At 51.9% G+C, this 15,601-nt stretch overlaps 1 protein-coding gene across 2 annotated transcripts in view; it reads right to left on the bottom strand.

The window, feature by feature from the left end:
* The window catches only part of PPP1R16B (protein phosphatase 1 regulatory subunit 16B), a 108,766-nt gene that overhangs the window by 12,344 nt on the left and 80,821 nt on the right, over nucleotides 1-15,601 (bottom strand). For both annotated transcript variants that reach the window (XM_070472625.1, XM_020909085.2), the window contains exons 3-6: nucleotides 10,795-10,865; nucleotides 5,838-5,983; nucleotides 3,480-3,583; nucleotides 1,419-1,543 (exon numbers count right to left, since the gene is read on the bottom strand). In XM_070472625.1, the coding sequence (XP_070328726.1) occupies nucleotides 1,419-1,543; nucleotides 3,480-3,583; nucleotides 5,838-5,983; nucleotides 10,795-10,865 (446 nt within the window). The remainder of the gene's footprint in view (nucleotides 1-1,418; nucleotides 1,544-3,479; nucleotides 3,584-5,837; nucleotides 5,984-10,794; nucleotides 10,866-15,601) is intronic.

Here is a 15,601-nt window from a genome sequence, read left to right as displayed (position 1 = left end):
TGAGAGACACAAACTACTATGTATAAAACAAATAAGTAAAGTATATTGTACAGCACAAGGAAATATAGCCATTATTTTGTAACAATTTTTAATGGAGTATAATCTATAAAAAATATTGAATCACTGTGTTATACACCTGAAACTAGTATATTACAAAGCAACTCATATGTCACTGAAATAAACAAATAATCAATTTTAAAAGTTTTATTTAAAAAAAAAGAAAAGGGGATGAGGCAGAGGGTGGACTCAGGAATGGGGTGGGAGAAGTTCAATGATCACATCTGGGCTACCATGTCAAGCCTGAGGGACAGTGAGGGAACCTGGTACTGCTGAGCCCTACCTGAAAAGCTGAAGATTCTGAGACCCTGAGCGCTCATAATTGAATGGACCGCAAGCCTAGGACAGGATGGGCCCAGCCATGCACAAGGTTGAGGGGGGCTTCCAAGGCCATATTCTAGTTCTCAGTTTAGAGGCTGCAGAAGCAGACCTCCCCAGTACTGAGCTGTATCATGCTATGAAAGCCTATGAAGAAAGATCAAGAAGGTTTCACTGACACTTGAATTTAAACAGTGAGTGAAGCTAATGAGGCAGATAGAGAAGATTCCATCATTCTCTGTCTCCAATGTCTAGTAAAGCATGTGGCACAGAGGATGTGTATGTTGACGGGATGGATGGGTGAACCAATGGATGGATGGGTGGACCAATGATGGATGGTTGGACCAATGGATGGATGGGTGGACCAGTGGATGGATCGGTGGACCAGTGGATGGATGGGAGGACCAATGGATGGATGCGTGAACCAATGGATAGATGTGTGAACCAATGGATGGATGGGTGAACCAAAGATGGATGGGTGAATCAGAGGATGGGTGAACCAAAGATGGGTGGGTCCCTGGGGGTGTCTGGGCTCTGAAGTCAGGGAACCAGAAGAGAGGCTGTTGCAGCAACATCAGGGACAGACAATGAAACAAGGCACTGAGGTGGGAGAGGGTACACTGAGGCAGGAGAATGAACGGTGCAAAGCAAGATGGCCTGGATGAGTGGATGAACGTGGCACCCGTCTTGAAGCAGGAGACATCATGGGAAGAAGTGGAAATAATGAACTCAGAATGGACACCTAGAGTGTAAGGTAAAGGAGAAGTTTGGAGACAGAAGAGGTGAACAGCAGAGTCAAGCCTCCCCAACTCACGGCTCCCAACTCCCAGCCCCAGCTTCTCAAAGCAGATGATTCCTGCTCTGCTAACTCTCCACATTCCTGGGGCAACCCTGTCCCCAAAAGGGGGAGGAACTTCAAGGCTACAGACAGGCCCCCACTGTGTAGGCTTGACCTCCACCCAGTGCTGGCCCCATTCAGCTCCAGCTGGTCTGGGTTCTGGTCCCGACCCCCCAACCCAATCCAGCCTGGTCCCTCTCCTCACCAGTGTGGCCCCCTGGGCATCTACCCAGTCAAGGTCCTGGCCAGCTGCGATCATACAGTGAATGTCTGAAATCATCTGCTGCTCGGGAGCTGCCCGCATCTCGTTGATTTTCTCCTGGGTGATGCCTGCAGTGGGGGAGGGGGGATTGAGTCAGCACTCCCAGGCAGAGAACCCATGGGGGAGGGGAGGGAGGGCAGAGCAGGAAGGTATGACTCCCCTTTCTTAGGGTCTGCCAGTCAAGGGGGTAAACAGACGTGCTCAGAGGTCATTTCTCCCAGGCCCAGAGAAAAACGAACACCACGTGCTGGGCCATGAACAAGAGCCTGGAACCCAGTGGCGCTGTGTTAATATCAATGATTGTTACATACACAGCTCTTCTACCTGGCAGTCCCGACCACCCACCTACCCACCTCCTGGCTCTATCTCATCCTTTAGGTCCAGCCTGGATCTCATCCTTTAGGTCCAGCTGGCATCCCCTGCCCACTCTATCTGACCAGGTCTCTGTTCATTTCTTCCACTTCATCCACAGCTGTGTTTGCAGCACCAGGCACGATGCTCAGTGAATCTCTATTACAGCCACAACTGAATTACTGAATATATCACTTCTGAATGGAGAGCTGAATAAATCGAGGTGGAGGGACTCAGAAACACATTTTCAAGCCTGAATCTCTGGCTAAAATGTAAGTGTTACTGGCAGCTACGAATGGAGTTTAAGGAGAGAGTGATTTGCTCTGAAAAAAAGGTCCATGAAAGCAAGCATTCTTGGATAGAACTCAGGGGAGGTCTGCAAACTTGAGGGGAGACAAAGAAGGACCTGTTTATTTTCACTAACTTTCTGTTTGTTCATTTTTGGCTGTGCTGTGTCCCTGTTGCTGTGCGCGGGCTTTCTCCAGCTGTGGCGAGCGGGATCTACTCTCTAGTTTTGGGGCCCAGACTTCTCAATGTGATGGCTTCTCGTGTTGGGGAGCAGGGGTTCTAGTGCACACGGGTTTAGTTGTCCAGGGGCATGTGGGATCCTCCTGGACCAGGGATCAAATCCATGTCCCCTGCCTGCCAATGCATTCTTGGATTCTTCAACACTGGACCACCAGATAAGTCCTATTTTCACTAACTTTTCAATGAGATACAGCATGTCCTTCTAGTCCAAATTCACAGTAGAATTGGCAGTGCCCACGACTTTGTCACCAACAGAAACTATAGGTATTTTCACACCATGTTATCTTATTGTTTCATGAATCAATGAATTTCTATATTACACATTTAAAAGCATTTGGTGAGCCCTACTTAAATAGCAGTCGTTTCCTTTATAATCCTATGGCTTTGATAAGTGCATTAAAAAATACAGAAGGGGTGGGTCCATAGATTCACCAGACTGGCACAAAAATTAGGAAGTTCTACAGAAAGTGGACAGGGAAAGCTCCAGGGCCAGGGAATGGGCAGGCCAAAAGGGCGGTTCCTGCAGCCATCTGGGCAGAAACACAAGGGCAGAGATGAGGGGAGGACCCAGACTGCAGGCCAGGGTCTGGATTTGAGACATATTTCTAAAGAGGAGGCCTTTCAGGAGCATGTACTGGGGTGATGGGGGCGGGCTGGTCTCGGCTGCATTTGTTTCCTCTCTGAAGCTCATTTGTGAGCTGAGAACAGCCCACATCTTGTTTACCCGGAGTCCCTGGCAGCCCAAGTGGTGCCTGGCACAGAGCAGGCAGCCGTGAATGTTCTTGACTTTGTATTTTCCCAAATGGGAATATATCTTTATTGTGAATGTTTTGAATTGAACCATCACAGCTGATGAAGAGACGGGGCCAGCTGAGGCTGCCCATGTGTGTGGGTGACACAGATGACAGCCGGGCCCATCCTCGTGCACCGTGCGTTTTCCAGGCTTGTTCTGTGTTTGCATCTTGTCCATCACATGGGTAACAACCACCGTGGGGTCCCATCCCAGTTCCTGAGCACTGAGCGATGGGTACGTCTCTAGGTAACTTGTTCACCTGCACTGATCTGAGAGATGCTCACCACAGCCCCACACCCAGCCCACTTCCCAGCAGGCGGCCCTGCCCTTACCCTGGTACGCCATGCACGTCTCGATGACATCCAGGGTGGGCTCATCCTCACAGAGGTCATAGGGCATGTTCCCATCAGAGTTGACAGCGAGCAAGTCGGCTCCACTGCAGAGAGAGGACCAGGGTGAGGGCCAGGAACATGCAGAGGGTTGGTCTGACTGCCTCGACTGTCCAGCCTCTCACCCACACCCCACTGGGCACCCCAACACCCACAACCCAACCACAGTGCAGCCCAGCAAGGACAGCATCTCCAGGATCTCAGGGGGCCTGGGGGTGAAGGGGCCACAGTCCCAGGAGAGCTGTGCCACTTTCCCCAGCTTCCTCCTCTGTTGAACCAGCAGGTAGGCACTTGAGGATAGATGTCAAATAAGAAAAGACAAAATGAATGGAGGCAGCACCACTAAGCATCTGCTAAGACCCAGGCTTGATCTAAGCACTTTACACACATCATCTGATATAATCCTCATAATAGTCTTTTTGGTTGAGTACTATTGGCCCCATCTCACTCAAGAGAAAACAAGGTTCAGATAGGGTCAGTTACTTGTCTGAGGTCACATAGCTAGGATGTGGGAGGTTCAAGATGGAAATTTGGCTCTTTCATGGCCAGCTCTTTTTACTTCTCCCTGTCCTATTTCAATCTTGGACCAAGTACAGAAACACCCAAGGCTACCCTAATTCCTCCTCTAAGTCCCTGACCCAAAGGCAAACCAAGACAGGGTAGGAAAAGGCCTTGGGACCCCGTGGGAGAATTCCCCTTTGGGGCCAGTGGCTCCCAAGCACATGGGCCTGGGCTTCCCTGTGGCAGAATCACTCAGACACCACTAAAATAAAATGAAGCTTCCTGGGCTCCACTTTAGACCTCCCAAAACAGAGTCTCTCAAGAGGATGGGGTGGGGTTGAGGATTACACATTTTAGACCCATGATTCTGGTACAGATTGGCGCTGGGGACGGGTACCATGCTGGTATCCACTTCCTTTTCCTCTCGCACCACCTCTGATTGGATGGTGGCCATCTGATGCTCCTGCAGACTTAGCCACACCCAGGTTCTCATTGGAGGTGTGGGCACGGGCCACCTGCCAGTCCTCTGGCCTAACAGCCCTCCCCTGGGACCTCTGAGCTCCTGTGTGCCCATGGGTAAGCTGATCCACCTCTCTGAGCCAGGGAAGCATCTCTAACATCCGAGCAGCCATTCGATGCGCCCTGGCTGCTCTCCTGAGACCTCCGCCAAAGGCCACTTGCCCTCAGCCGCTATTCTTGAATCCCTGTGCTCAGATGCTCCCCTGGGACTTCAGCCACCATTGATCTCGCTTTGTCTCCGTCTGGGACTGAAATCACCTGATTTCCTGCTGAGTTTCTCAGGACTTCTGCGTCCCTGAGTGTTCAGTGCCCAGCACAGGGCTTGGCCCAGCTCAAATGCCCACCAATCATTAGATGAATTCAATGAAACACACTTGAAATTCAAGGTTGCCTCTTCTCTGTGTTTGCAGAGCCTGAGCAGACTGGAAAGAAGTTCAGGGTGGGGGGAAACTGTTCAGAACTCTACAGAGGGAAATGGCCTTATCCCTGGGAAAGACATTGCTATGTGGTGTCCCCCAAAGTAGGTTCTGCCCCCAAGAAAAGCATGTGGATGGGACTTGAGAGGGCAGAGCCAAGGAAATATACCTGCTTTTTTATAGCAAGAAAAATGGCAACAACACATAAGTATGGAGATGAATACAGGCTCGTGGGGACAGACAGAGAAAAAGAGATGAAAAGAAAGAGAATCATAGCCTGATACAAAGCCAAAGACACTACAAGAAAACTACAGACCAATATCCCTTATGAACAGTGATGCAAAACTCCTCAAGAAAATACAAGCAAACCAAATTCAGCAGCACAGTAGAAGGGTTATATGCCATGACCAAATGGGATTTATTCCTGGAATGCAAGGATGGTAAACTGTGTTTCGTATTTTATGACCATCATATCAGGAGAAAGGAAGGGAATGAAAAGAGAGGAAATGTGAATTAAGAGAGACACAGGGGAAAAGGCAACGTGAGATCAAGGAGGAAAGAAGACAGAGAGGGAAAACAGGAGAGAGAGACACAGGGATGGAGAGGGAATGTGGGGAGAAAAGGGATAGGCACCAAAGAAACAGAAAAAAAAGAGAGATGAAAGTCCTCCCCCGCCGCAAAAAAAAAAAAAAAAAGAAACCTGGAAAAACACCAAAGGCGCACCCATGGCTGATTCATGTCAATGTATGGAAAAACCACTTCAATACTGTAAAGTAATTAGCCTCCAATTAAAATAAATAAATGAAAAAAAAAAAAACACAAAGGCAGAGGGAAGGCTGCTCCTGGGGCAGAGAGGGGCACGTACTACTGAACGAGGATCTTCACCAGGTTAATGTGGCCGCAGGTGGCCGCGGCATGCAGAGGCGTCCACAGTTCGTTGTCCTTGGCATTCACGTTGGCACCGTGGGAGAGGAGCAACTTGACAATTTCCTCAAAGTTGTCGATGCAGCACTGCAAGGCGGACACAGGCAGGGTCAGCTCCGAGCAGGTCATGACGAGGGCACACCCAGTTCCCGAGAAGGACAGCGGAGCCAAGCTGCCTGCGTTTGAATCCAGCTCCATTACATACATGCTGTGTGATCACAGGCAAGCCACTTAACCTTTCTGAGCCTGTTTCCTTGTAAGTAAGTTAATAATGCACAAAATAAAAATATGAAAGACAATATAAAAAGTAAAGTCAGCTATAAGATTCTTTCCAAATGTTGGTGGAACGGGATGAAATTTCGAACAAGGCTTCAAAACCTTTACTTTTTAATTTTGGAAGGCTTTCTTCAAACAAAACTGTAAGGAGAACTCTAAGTTAGATAGCCAATAAATTCAAATAGAGTGGTTCAGGCTGAAGCTGGGGTGTGTGGGGGTGGGAGTGTTGAGAAGGTCCCCCTGCCCCATCAGTGGCCTCCTAGATTATAGTTTGAAACCTCTGACTTAGGAATTTCTGACCCAGAAGCTAGTTCTTGGGGAAGTCCCAAGTAACGAAGCCTCCCCCCAAAAACCCAGCTCCACCCGAGGGCTCTAGTGGGTCCTGATAAGAGTTCCTGCAAGGAGACAGCCATGTCTGTCCTCCTGCTTGTCCACACATGGGTCAGCCCCAGTGAGAAGGCAGCTCGCAGAGATACTGGGCTCCAAAAGCCACTGGAATCCCCAAACTCCAGAGAAAGAGAGCAAAAGATTCCAAGGGGACAGAGGGAGCTCAAGCCGGGGTCATGAGCAGGGAGAGGCGAGGACAGGGGGCAGAAGACGGGGAGCCACTTTACAGGCTGCAGGAAGGGTCTCGGATGACCTCCGGAGAAACCAGCAGGGACAGGGCAGCGGACCTGTGGCCCAGAACTGCCCATCCAGGGAAGGCTCTGCCCTCAGTGCATGGGAGATGCTGCAGTGTTATACTCAGAGGAGCAGCACAATTCAAACTTGTTTTTTTTAAAAATCCCTCCTCCAGCTGCATGCGGAGAACAGACTTTGATCACAAGCTTCTGGAGGGAGAAGAGGGAGGGTGAGAAACTATGTCAAAATCATCCCATTTAAGAGATGATGGCGGCCTGACCTACAGAAGTGACCGTGGGCATGGGGAGAAGTGACTGGATGCCAGCAGAAAGAGCGGGGCACCTGTGGGAGCCCAGGGCCTCAGGGGGGTGTGGGGATTGGGCGGCACCACAGACCCCACCCCCATTCCCTGCAGAACCAGGGGTCAGAGGGACATCCTCAGTGGTCCGAAGGTTAAGACTCCTAGCACCCAATACAGGGGACCTGGGTTCATTCCCTGGTCAGGGAACTAGATCCTGCATGCCACAACTAAAAGATCCCACATTCCACAAGTAAGACCTGGCGCACCCAAATACATACTTACATACATACCAAATACATGCATCCATACACACCACACACATAAATACACACCAAAATACATACATGTATACGTACCAAATACGTACACATCACACACACATACCAAATATATAAATACACACCAAATACATGCATACATACATAACAAATACATACATACATACATACTAAATACATACATATAGATTTAAAAAAGAAAAAAGAGGGGTCAGTCCTGGACATATGGAACATACAGGAAATGAGCAGAGATGGTGCCAGGTTATCTTCATGCACCTGGCACCATCTGACCTGGGGTTCGCTGGGTCTGGGGGCATCTCTCCAGGCAGGAAAGTCACGGGTGACCCAGTGGAGCAGGGCACTGCCTCAGGTGGTCGAGAGAACTGTGCAGTGGCGTGGCACCACCAGCAGAGGGCGCCAAAGGCACCAGAGTGAGGCAGCCTGGAAAGGCGAGGGTCCCCCGGAGGCCGTCACCGGCAGAAGAGTTTGGGATGGCCTGGTCCATAGGAGGAGCCAGGAGCAGCCCAGACTGTGGGGTGAGGGGACAGGAGGGCCAGAGATCCCACCACGAGGGGCTGCAGAAACATGAAGACAGGCAGGGCGGTGGGCAGGTGGCGTGATGACGCACATAGAATTGCTGTCGTGTGAGAAAGAAGCCCAGGGGCTGGGCCAGCCTGCAGCTGGGAAACTCGACCTGGGTGCAGGAGTGCAGTGGAGGCTGGTACGTGGCGGAGGGGGCAGCGTCCTCACCTGCATTCCCCAAGGTGGGCCATGGCACCTGGCACTGGATGACTCCTCCCGCCCCCTCACTTCCCACGTTCAATCCATCACCCGGTGTGGATCGCATCTCCTAAGAGCTGTCCCCATCCGCACTGCCCTGGCCGAGGCGTCATCATCTCTCTTTCTCCCTGTCACTCCCCTTTCACACACCCTCCGCCAGAGAGAGCTTCCTTGCTAACCCAGCCGTGCTGTTCTCAGTTTACAAAACCTCTGAAGGCTCCCTGTTGCCAAGAGCAGAAAATCCATAGGAAGCTCTTGTCGCTGAGCTCCTCTGTTGTCCTGGAGCAGTAGTGATGATGACAATGACAATAACAACAGCCCCAGAAGAGCAGTAACAACAGGTCACATTGCCAATAAAAAGAGCTAATGCTTTTTGAGGAGTTACTAGGGCCAGGCACTTTGCTAACTTTTGGCCATGCATTGCCTCAGTGAATCCTCAGAAAAACATTTCCAGGGCTCTGTAGCCATGTGGGGCTAGAAGCTATGGTGCCAGACAGTGTCGATACACAGAACGTGTCATCATCATAAAGGCTGTATCGGACGGTGCTGCCCTGAGGTACACCTCAGTTTCCTGAGCTGTAAAATGGGGATGACAGTATTTCAAAGAGTTCTTGGGATGATCAACCCACGCTTCACATATGCGAAGTGGTTTTGTCAAAAAGTGAACATGTGACAGATTCCCATAATAATGAGTGAAAATCATTCAATCGTGTCTGACTCTTTGTGACCCCACGGACTGCAGCCCACCCAGCTCCTCTGTCCATGGAATCCTCTGGGCTAGAATAATGGAGTGGGATCTTCCCGACCCAAGGGGATCTTCCCGACCCAAGGATTGAACCTGGGTCTCCCGCATCGTGGGCATATTCTTTACCATCTGAGCCACCAGGGAAGTCCCTCCATAATAATAAATAATAGTAATATCTAATATTTATACAGTGTGAGATGATGCTTATAGGGTTTTATGTATATTTATTTAATCTTCACAACAACCCAGTGACATGGGTACTTGTTATGCTTCTTTTACAGATGAGGAAAATGAGGCACAGAGAGCTTAAGCAACTTGCCCAAGGTCACACAGCTCGACTTTGTGGATGCAGGAAGCCCTACGAGACAGGAAGAGAAGCCAAGAGGACACACGGGGAGCTCCCAAGCTGACAGCTGAGGGTGGGGACTTGCCCCCGGGGCTTATGGCCAGGGCAGTGGCTACCTTTCCCACCCTCCGAGGGAGATGGAGAGGGTCTCGCCAGCCCAGGGTTCCAGAGCCTGGCCAGGCTGCATTCAAGTCCACCTGCTCTGAAACTTGGGCCAGGGCACAGGGGGGTCAGTGTGTTCACTCATTAACTCAGCAGGCACATATTGAGCACCTACTGTATGCCAACATGGTGGGGGACAAAGTGGATACACTTTGAGAAAGAGACATGATGAGCTCTGCCCTCGTGCGGAACAGAGTCTTGGGTAAGCAGAGACCAATGCTAAATGGTCACGCTAATGGCTGGAAGGCTTCCCCGACAGCTCAGTTGGTAAGGAATTTGCCTGCAATGCAGGAGACCCCAGTTCGATTCCTGGGTCAGGAAGATCCACTGGAGAAGGGATCGGCTACCCACTCCAGTTTTCTTGGGCTTCCCTTGTGGCTCAGCTGGTAAAGAATCTGCCCGCAATGCGGGGGACCTGGGTTCAATTCTGAGTTGGGAAGATCCCCTGGAGAAGGGAACAGTTATCCACTCCAGTATTCTGGCCTGGAAAGTTAAGAGTCGGACACGACTGAGAGACTTTCACTTTCACTTTCAATGGCTGGAATGACAGAGGTGCTCAGAGGAGGGGATGAGGATATAACAGCACAGCTCTCAGATTCTAGCTGTGCACACACCTAAACACTGGGTGAGATGCGAGGGGGAGCAGACAGTGTGTGCGAGGGACCGAGAAGTCAAACAGCTGGAAGCCTGGCGGTCAGCATAGCCGGTTCAGCAGGGGCACTGGGGTACTCCTCACCCTTAGTGTTATGGGAAGACATGGGAGGGCTCTGAGTAACATCAGCAGATGTTGGGTCTGGGTATCCCTGCAGCCACAGCATGGAGGATGGATCAGGGCAGGGATGCCTGAACGCTGGGGACCAGGGAAGGGGCTGTTGCAGTGTGAGATGATGAGAGATGACAGCCAGAGAAGCCCCTCCCCAGCCAAGGGGGGCTTGGGCCATCTCGCTCCCATAAAGAGGCTGTGTGTTATGACAGCACATGGTTCTGGCCAGAGTCCATGGCGCTGTGACCTTAGGCAGGTCCCACAACCTCCCTGTCAATCACTGCTGTCACCAGGGTGGACGGATCCTTGGTGGGTGTGAACGAACGTGCTTCGTACACTGTCAAGCTCCGAACAAACTTGCTCTGTGTGTCAAACCCTTTGCCAGGCAGCGAGGATGCAGCAGACAAAGGCTCCCTGTCCCCGGAGGCAGTGTGTGCGCCACGCACGTGGGCACGGGACTCTATGGGCGTGTCTGTAACAGACACACTCGTCTCCCGGGCAGACAAGAGCCTTTCAGAAGTGGCAGCTGCGGCTCCCCTCCCCCTCCTCCCTGAGGGTCCTGGGCAGGAGAAAGCAGGGAGATGGGGCACGTGTCCAGGTGGGGAGCAGGCAGTCAGGGTCCTTACCTGGTGCAGGGCGGTGAGTCCATCTTCGTTACACAAATCAGGGCTGACCTTATTCTTCAGGAAGTAGCGCACTGCAACAGAGGGGAAAGAGGTGACTGTCTTGTCACACAGTGCATGTGCAGGGGTGCGGGGGACCCAGGTAAGACCCACTGTCCCCCAGGTCCTGACACCATCAGTCTTATTCACTCCTTACAACCTTCCCTGCTCTATCCTCCCCCACCCACTCTAACCCTAGTTCCCATCCTGGACCCAAGTGCAAAGAGAAAGATGCGGGGTCAGAACACACATACTGGTACAACTTCTTTGCATCAATACATTCAAGTCTACCTGCTCAGAGACTTGGACCACGGCACAGGGAAGCATCAGTGAGTTCATTCATTATGTCAGTACGCACATATTAAGCACCTACTGTATGCCATTATGGGGAAGAGTGTTGAGATACACCAAGGAGCAAGACATGGACTCTGCCCTCATGCGGCTCAGAGTTTGGGAAATGAAAGACCAACATCCAATGAGCAAATGCAGCAGCCCTGCAAGACCCTTTGCAGACCTCCACACTTTAGGTTACCCATCTCTGGTCAGTCTCCAGCCAGGCCACTCCCACGGGGTGAGGTGTCCCTGAGGCCAGGGGGATGAAGCCCATGGTTTCCCTTCTGGCCCATCTTCCCCTTCCCTGTTCACACGGCTCCAGGGCCGAATGTAGAGCCTGCACAAGCCTTGTCCCCAGATCCAGCTTCCCCAGGGTGGACCACGCAGCAAGAAAGTGTGCCTCCAGGCTGAAGGGGCGACCACAGGGTGGCTGTTTGCAGAGCCAATGGAGGAACGTGGCTACACAAGCTGGCTTATGTGTGTGAGGCCCTCACGATGCTGAGAAAGCCGGGGACAGAGGCCAGGGTCCTGCAAATGCAGGAGCAGGCCGGCCCTGGCCCCTCAGAGGCCCTCCCATGCCCACCTAGTCTGAAAGTGTGAGTCTAAGTTGTGTCTGACTCTCTGCGGCCCCATGGACAGAGAAGCCTGGCGGGCTACAGTCCATGGACCCTATGGACCCTATAAACCCTATGGACGGTAGCCCACCAGGCTTCTCTGTCCATGGGATTCTCCAGGCAAGAATACTGGAATGGGTAGCCATTCCTTCTCCAGGGGGGTCTTCTTGACCCAGGGATCTGGTCTCCCTCATTGCAGGCAGATACTTTTATCATCTGAGACACCACCTAGTCTGGCTCCCTCAACACACTAGCCGAAGTGCACCTCCCCTAATGCCCCCTGGGGGCAGTGTCTCCCCACCACCACCCACATGCTAGGTCAGGGCCACTGTGGTTTCCTAGCAGATTTGCCTCTGCTGTGGGGAGACAAACTGGAGTGAGCTGTGGAAGGGCAGAGGGCAGGTCGTCCATTCTACAGGCTGAATGTCCGCTGGGCAACCCAGTGGGTGCAGGGGAGGGAGATGAGGTCTCTGGAACCTCAATGGGATGGGGGCTGTCTTCATTAGGCTCAGATCCAGGAACCACAGGCCCAGCGGCACCCTTGGCCTGAGTGTGACCAGAGGTCCCTGCGAGGGGGGGCCTGAGGTCTCCACCCAACTTTCTGGCAAGAGGTGACATCTCCCACAGACTTGCCCGAGATGCTTTCATCACTGCTGGGGGTCAGGGGGACAACGGTCTTATATATGGTTTACACTCAGGTCCTCTGGAGCTGCCCTGTCCACTGGGGAACCACTGGCCACAGCGAGCTCTTGAGGTTTTTCAAACGTTAACTTGTAAAAATTCAAAATTCACTTCCCTCAGTCACTCTGGACACATTTTAAGGACTCAACAACTACAAAGCAAAAGTGTTAGTTGCTCAGTCGGGTCCGACTCTTTTGCGACTCCACGGACTGTAGCCTGCCAGGCTCCTCTGTCTGTGGAATTCTCCAGGCAAGAATACTGGAGTGGGTTGCCATTTCCTACTCTAGGGCATCTTCCTGACCTAAGGATCGAACCCGGGTCTCCCACGTTGCAGGCAGATTCTTTACCGTCTGAGCCACCAGAGAAGCCCCCAACAACTACAGGTGGCGACCACATTAGAAAGTGCACAAATAGAACATTTCCCATCTTCACAAAAAGTTCTATTGGACAGTGCTGTTTGGGGGCATTACACGTGGAAATTAACTGCATTACCAACTGCTCAGACCCTCCCGTGGCTCCCTACTGTTCTGGAAACAAGCGCAAAACCCTGACGATGGTGCAGAAGGTCCACCTGATGTGTGCCCTGTCTGCAGGGCTCCATCTCACACAGTTCCAGCGGGACCATTCATTCACACTGTGGCCTGTGAGAATGGCACCCGCTTAGGGCAGAGGAGTTCGCTCAGCTGTATACAGTACTCCCAACTTTCCTGCCTCTCCAGTCTCATTTCTTAAACTCCGAACACCTTCCACATTGGTCTTTTGTCAGCTACAGAGTCACCAAATTCCCTTTGATCTCTGAACTTTTGCACTGCCTGTTTCCATTACCTGGACAACTTAGTCATCCATGCATGCATCCATCCATCCATCTAGCCTCACCCATTCATCCACCCATCCACCATCCATCCACCTACCTGCATCCATGCATCCATCCAGCCATCCACCCACCCATCCACCATCTATCCATCCACCTAACGGCATCCATTCATCCACCTATTCATCCACCCATCCACCATCTATCCACCCACCTGCATCCATTCACCCATCCAGTCATCCACCCAGAGCCATGCATTCTATCTCTTAACACACACACACACACACACACACACACACACACACACACACACACCTGTCTCACTCCTCATCCTTCACATCTCAGCTAAAACTTCCCAGATGAAGGCACTCCCCCGTTCTGCACATCCACAGCACCTATACATCTCATATATAGCCTTATCACAACCATAATTACATAACTATTTGGGTAATTATGATGGGCTTTGGGTCTGTCTGCTGTGACCTGGCACTCACTGCTGAGGTCTGGCACACAGTAAATCTTCAACAACCCTTCCAGGACCCTGATTTACTTGGTGGCCTCCTATCTCAGTCCAAGGACACAGCTTATCCATATCTCAGCACAGCAGACCACCCTGCAGGGCTGACCCGAATGGCTCACATCTGGAGTATTCAGCGCTGCCCACAAGGACCTCCTACCAGGATGCACGGTACTGGTCTCAGCCTCAAGGCCACATTGAGAACACTATGGCAAAGCCACTGATCACTGTGGCCCAGCCTGTCCACAGGCCACGGGGTGCCCTGGGCCTGACAGCTGGCCTTTGGAAGAGAAGTGACCACGGCATCCCTGGGCATCACAGAAGGTTCTAGAAGGTTCTGCTGCCATTAGGCCAGGGTTCAAATCCTTTGGGGGTGGCTGGTGAACTAGGCTTCCGGTCCGGGAGACGCTCTTTGAGGCAGAATTTAAGCGTCAGCTGCCAAAAGCAGTCTTTGTGTGCAGTAATTATTGGGGTGTTCTCTGTGCGACGTGGGAACCTAAGGCATATAATTACTCCAATGTCGGCAGTTATTTTCAGCCCAAGAGGTGGGACAAGTCATCTCTGTCTCTAAGGAGCCGTCGATAGTCATGACCCAAGGTCCCCCGCCTGGTTCTGGACAACCCACTGGAGCAAAGACTCCACCATCCAGGACCTAGCCAGGCTTTCCTGCCTCTGGGGTTCAACAGCAAAATGATTCTTCTGGACTTCCCTGGTGGTCCAATGGTTAGGAATCTGCCCTGCCAATGCAGGGGACACAGTTTGATTCCCTGGTCTGGGAAAACTCCACACGCCGCAGGGCGACTAAGCTCGTGCGCCACCACTACTGAGCCCTCAGCTCTAGAGCCTGTGCTCTGCAACGAGAGAAGCCACCGCAAGGAGAAGCCCGCACCCCGCAACTAGAGAGTAGCCCCTGCTCATTGCAACCAGAGAAAGCCCTCTCGCAGCAACGAAGACCCAGTGCAGCCATAAACAAATAAATACATTTTTAATGTTAAAAAACCGATTCCTCTATTCCTGTATCAACACTAGTCTTCTTACTGAGCCCCTCCTATGCACCCAGGTCGATGCACAACTGCTTTGTTTCACGGGTTCATGTCTAATCATTCCTCCTATGGAGAAATGGAGACAGAGACTCAGAGAAGTACAGCTCACCGCCACATGAGACGGAGTAGAGGAAATCAGACCCTCTGGTTTCTAAGCCCAGACTCTTGACCACAAGGCTGCTCTTTTCTGCCCCTGGGACCAGGCATGGCGACCAGCAGTGCTGGAGTATTCAGAGCTGGGCCAAACGCTGGTGCAGGGAGGAGGGGGATGGGAGTGTGGGCAGAGTGACCTCCGCTCTGTAAGCATCGGAGGCCCTTGAGTCCCAGGCCAAGCCTCTTCTTGCAGACAGAGGGGCTCAGAGATCTGCATGCAGGACAGCAGAAACACCGCAGCCCCCAGAGGGCATGGAGAGACATCTCAAGGGCCAAGTTAAACACAAAGTTGCTTCCTCTCGCTCCCTACTTAAAACTCTCTCCTGGCTCCATACTGCTCTTAAGACTAGAGTTCAGGGCTTCCCTGGGGGCTCGGCGGTAAAGAATCTGCCTGCCAACGCAGGAGACGCAGTTTCGACCCCTGGTCCAGGAAGATCCCACAGGCCATGGAGCAATAGAGCCTGTGTTCCAGAGCCCAGGAGCTGCAGCTACTGAAGCCTGGGTGCCCTAGAGCCCGTGCTCCACAAGAGAAGCCACAGCGATGAGAAGCCCACACACCGAAGCTAGAGAGTAGGCGCTGCTCGCCACAGCTAGAGAAAAGCCCGTGCAGCAACAAAGG

Source organism: Odocoileus virginianus, chromosome 9 (assembly GCF_023699985.2).
Source record: "Odocoileus virginianus isolate 20LAN1187 ecotype Illinois chromosome 9, Ovbor_1.2, whole genome shotgun sequence".
Lineage (NCBI taxonomy): Eukaryota > Metazoa > Chordata > Mammalia > Artiodactyla > Cervidae > Odocoileus > Odocoileus virginianus.
This window is presented reverse-complemented; position numbering and strand designations above follow the sequence as displayed.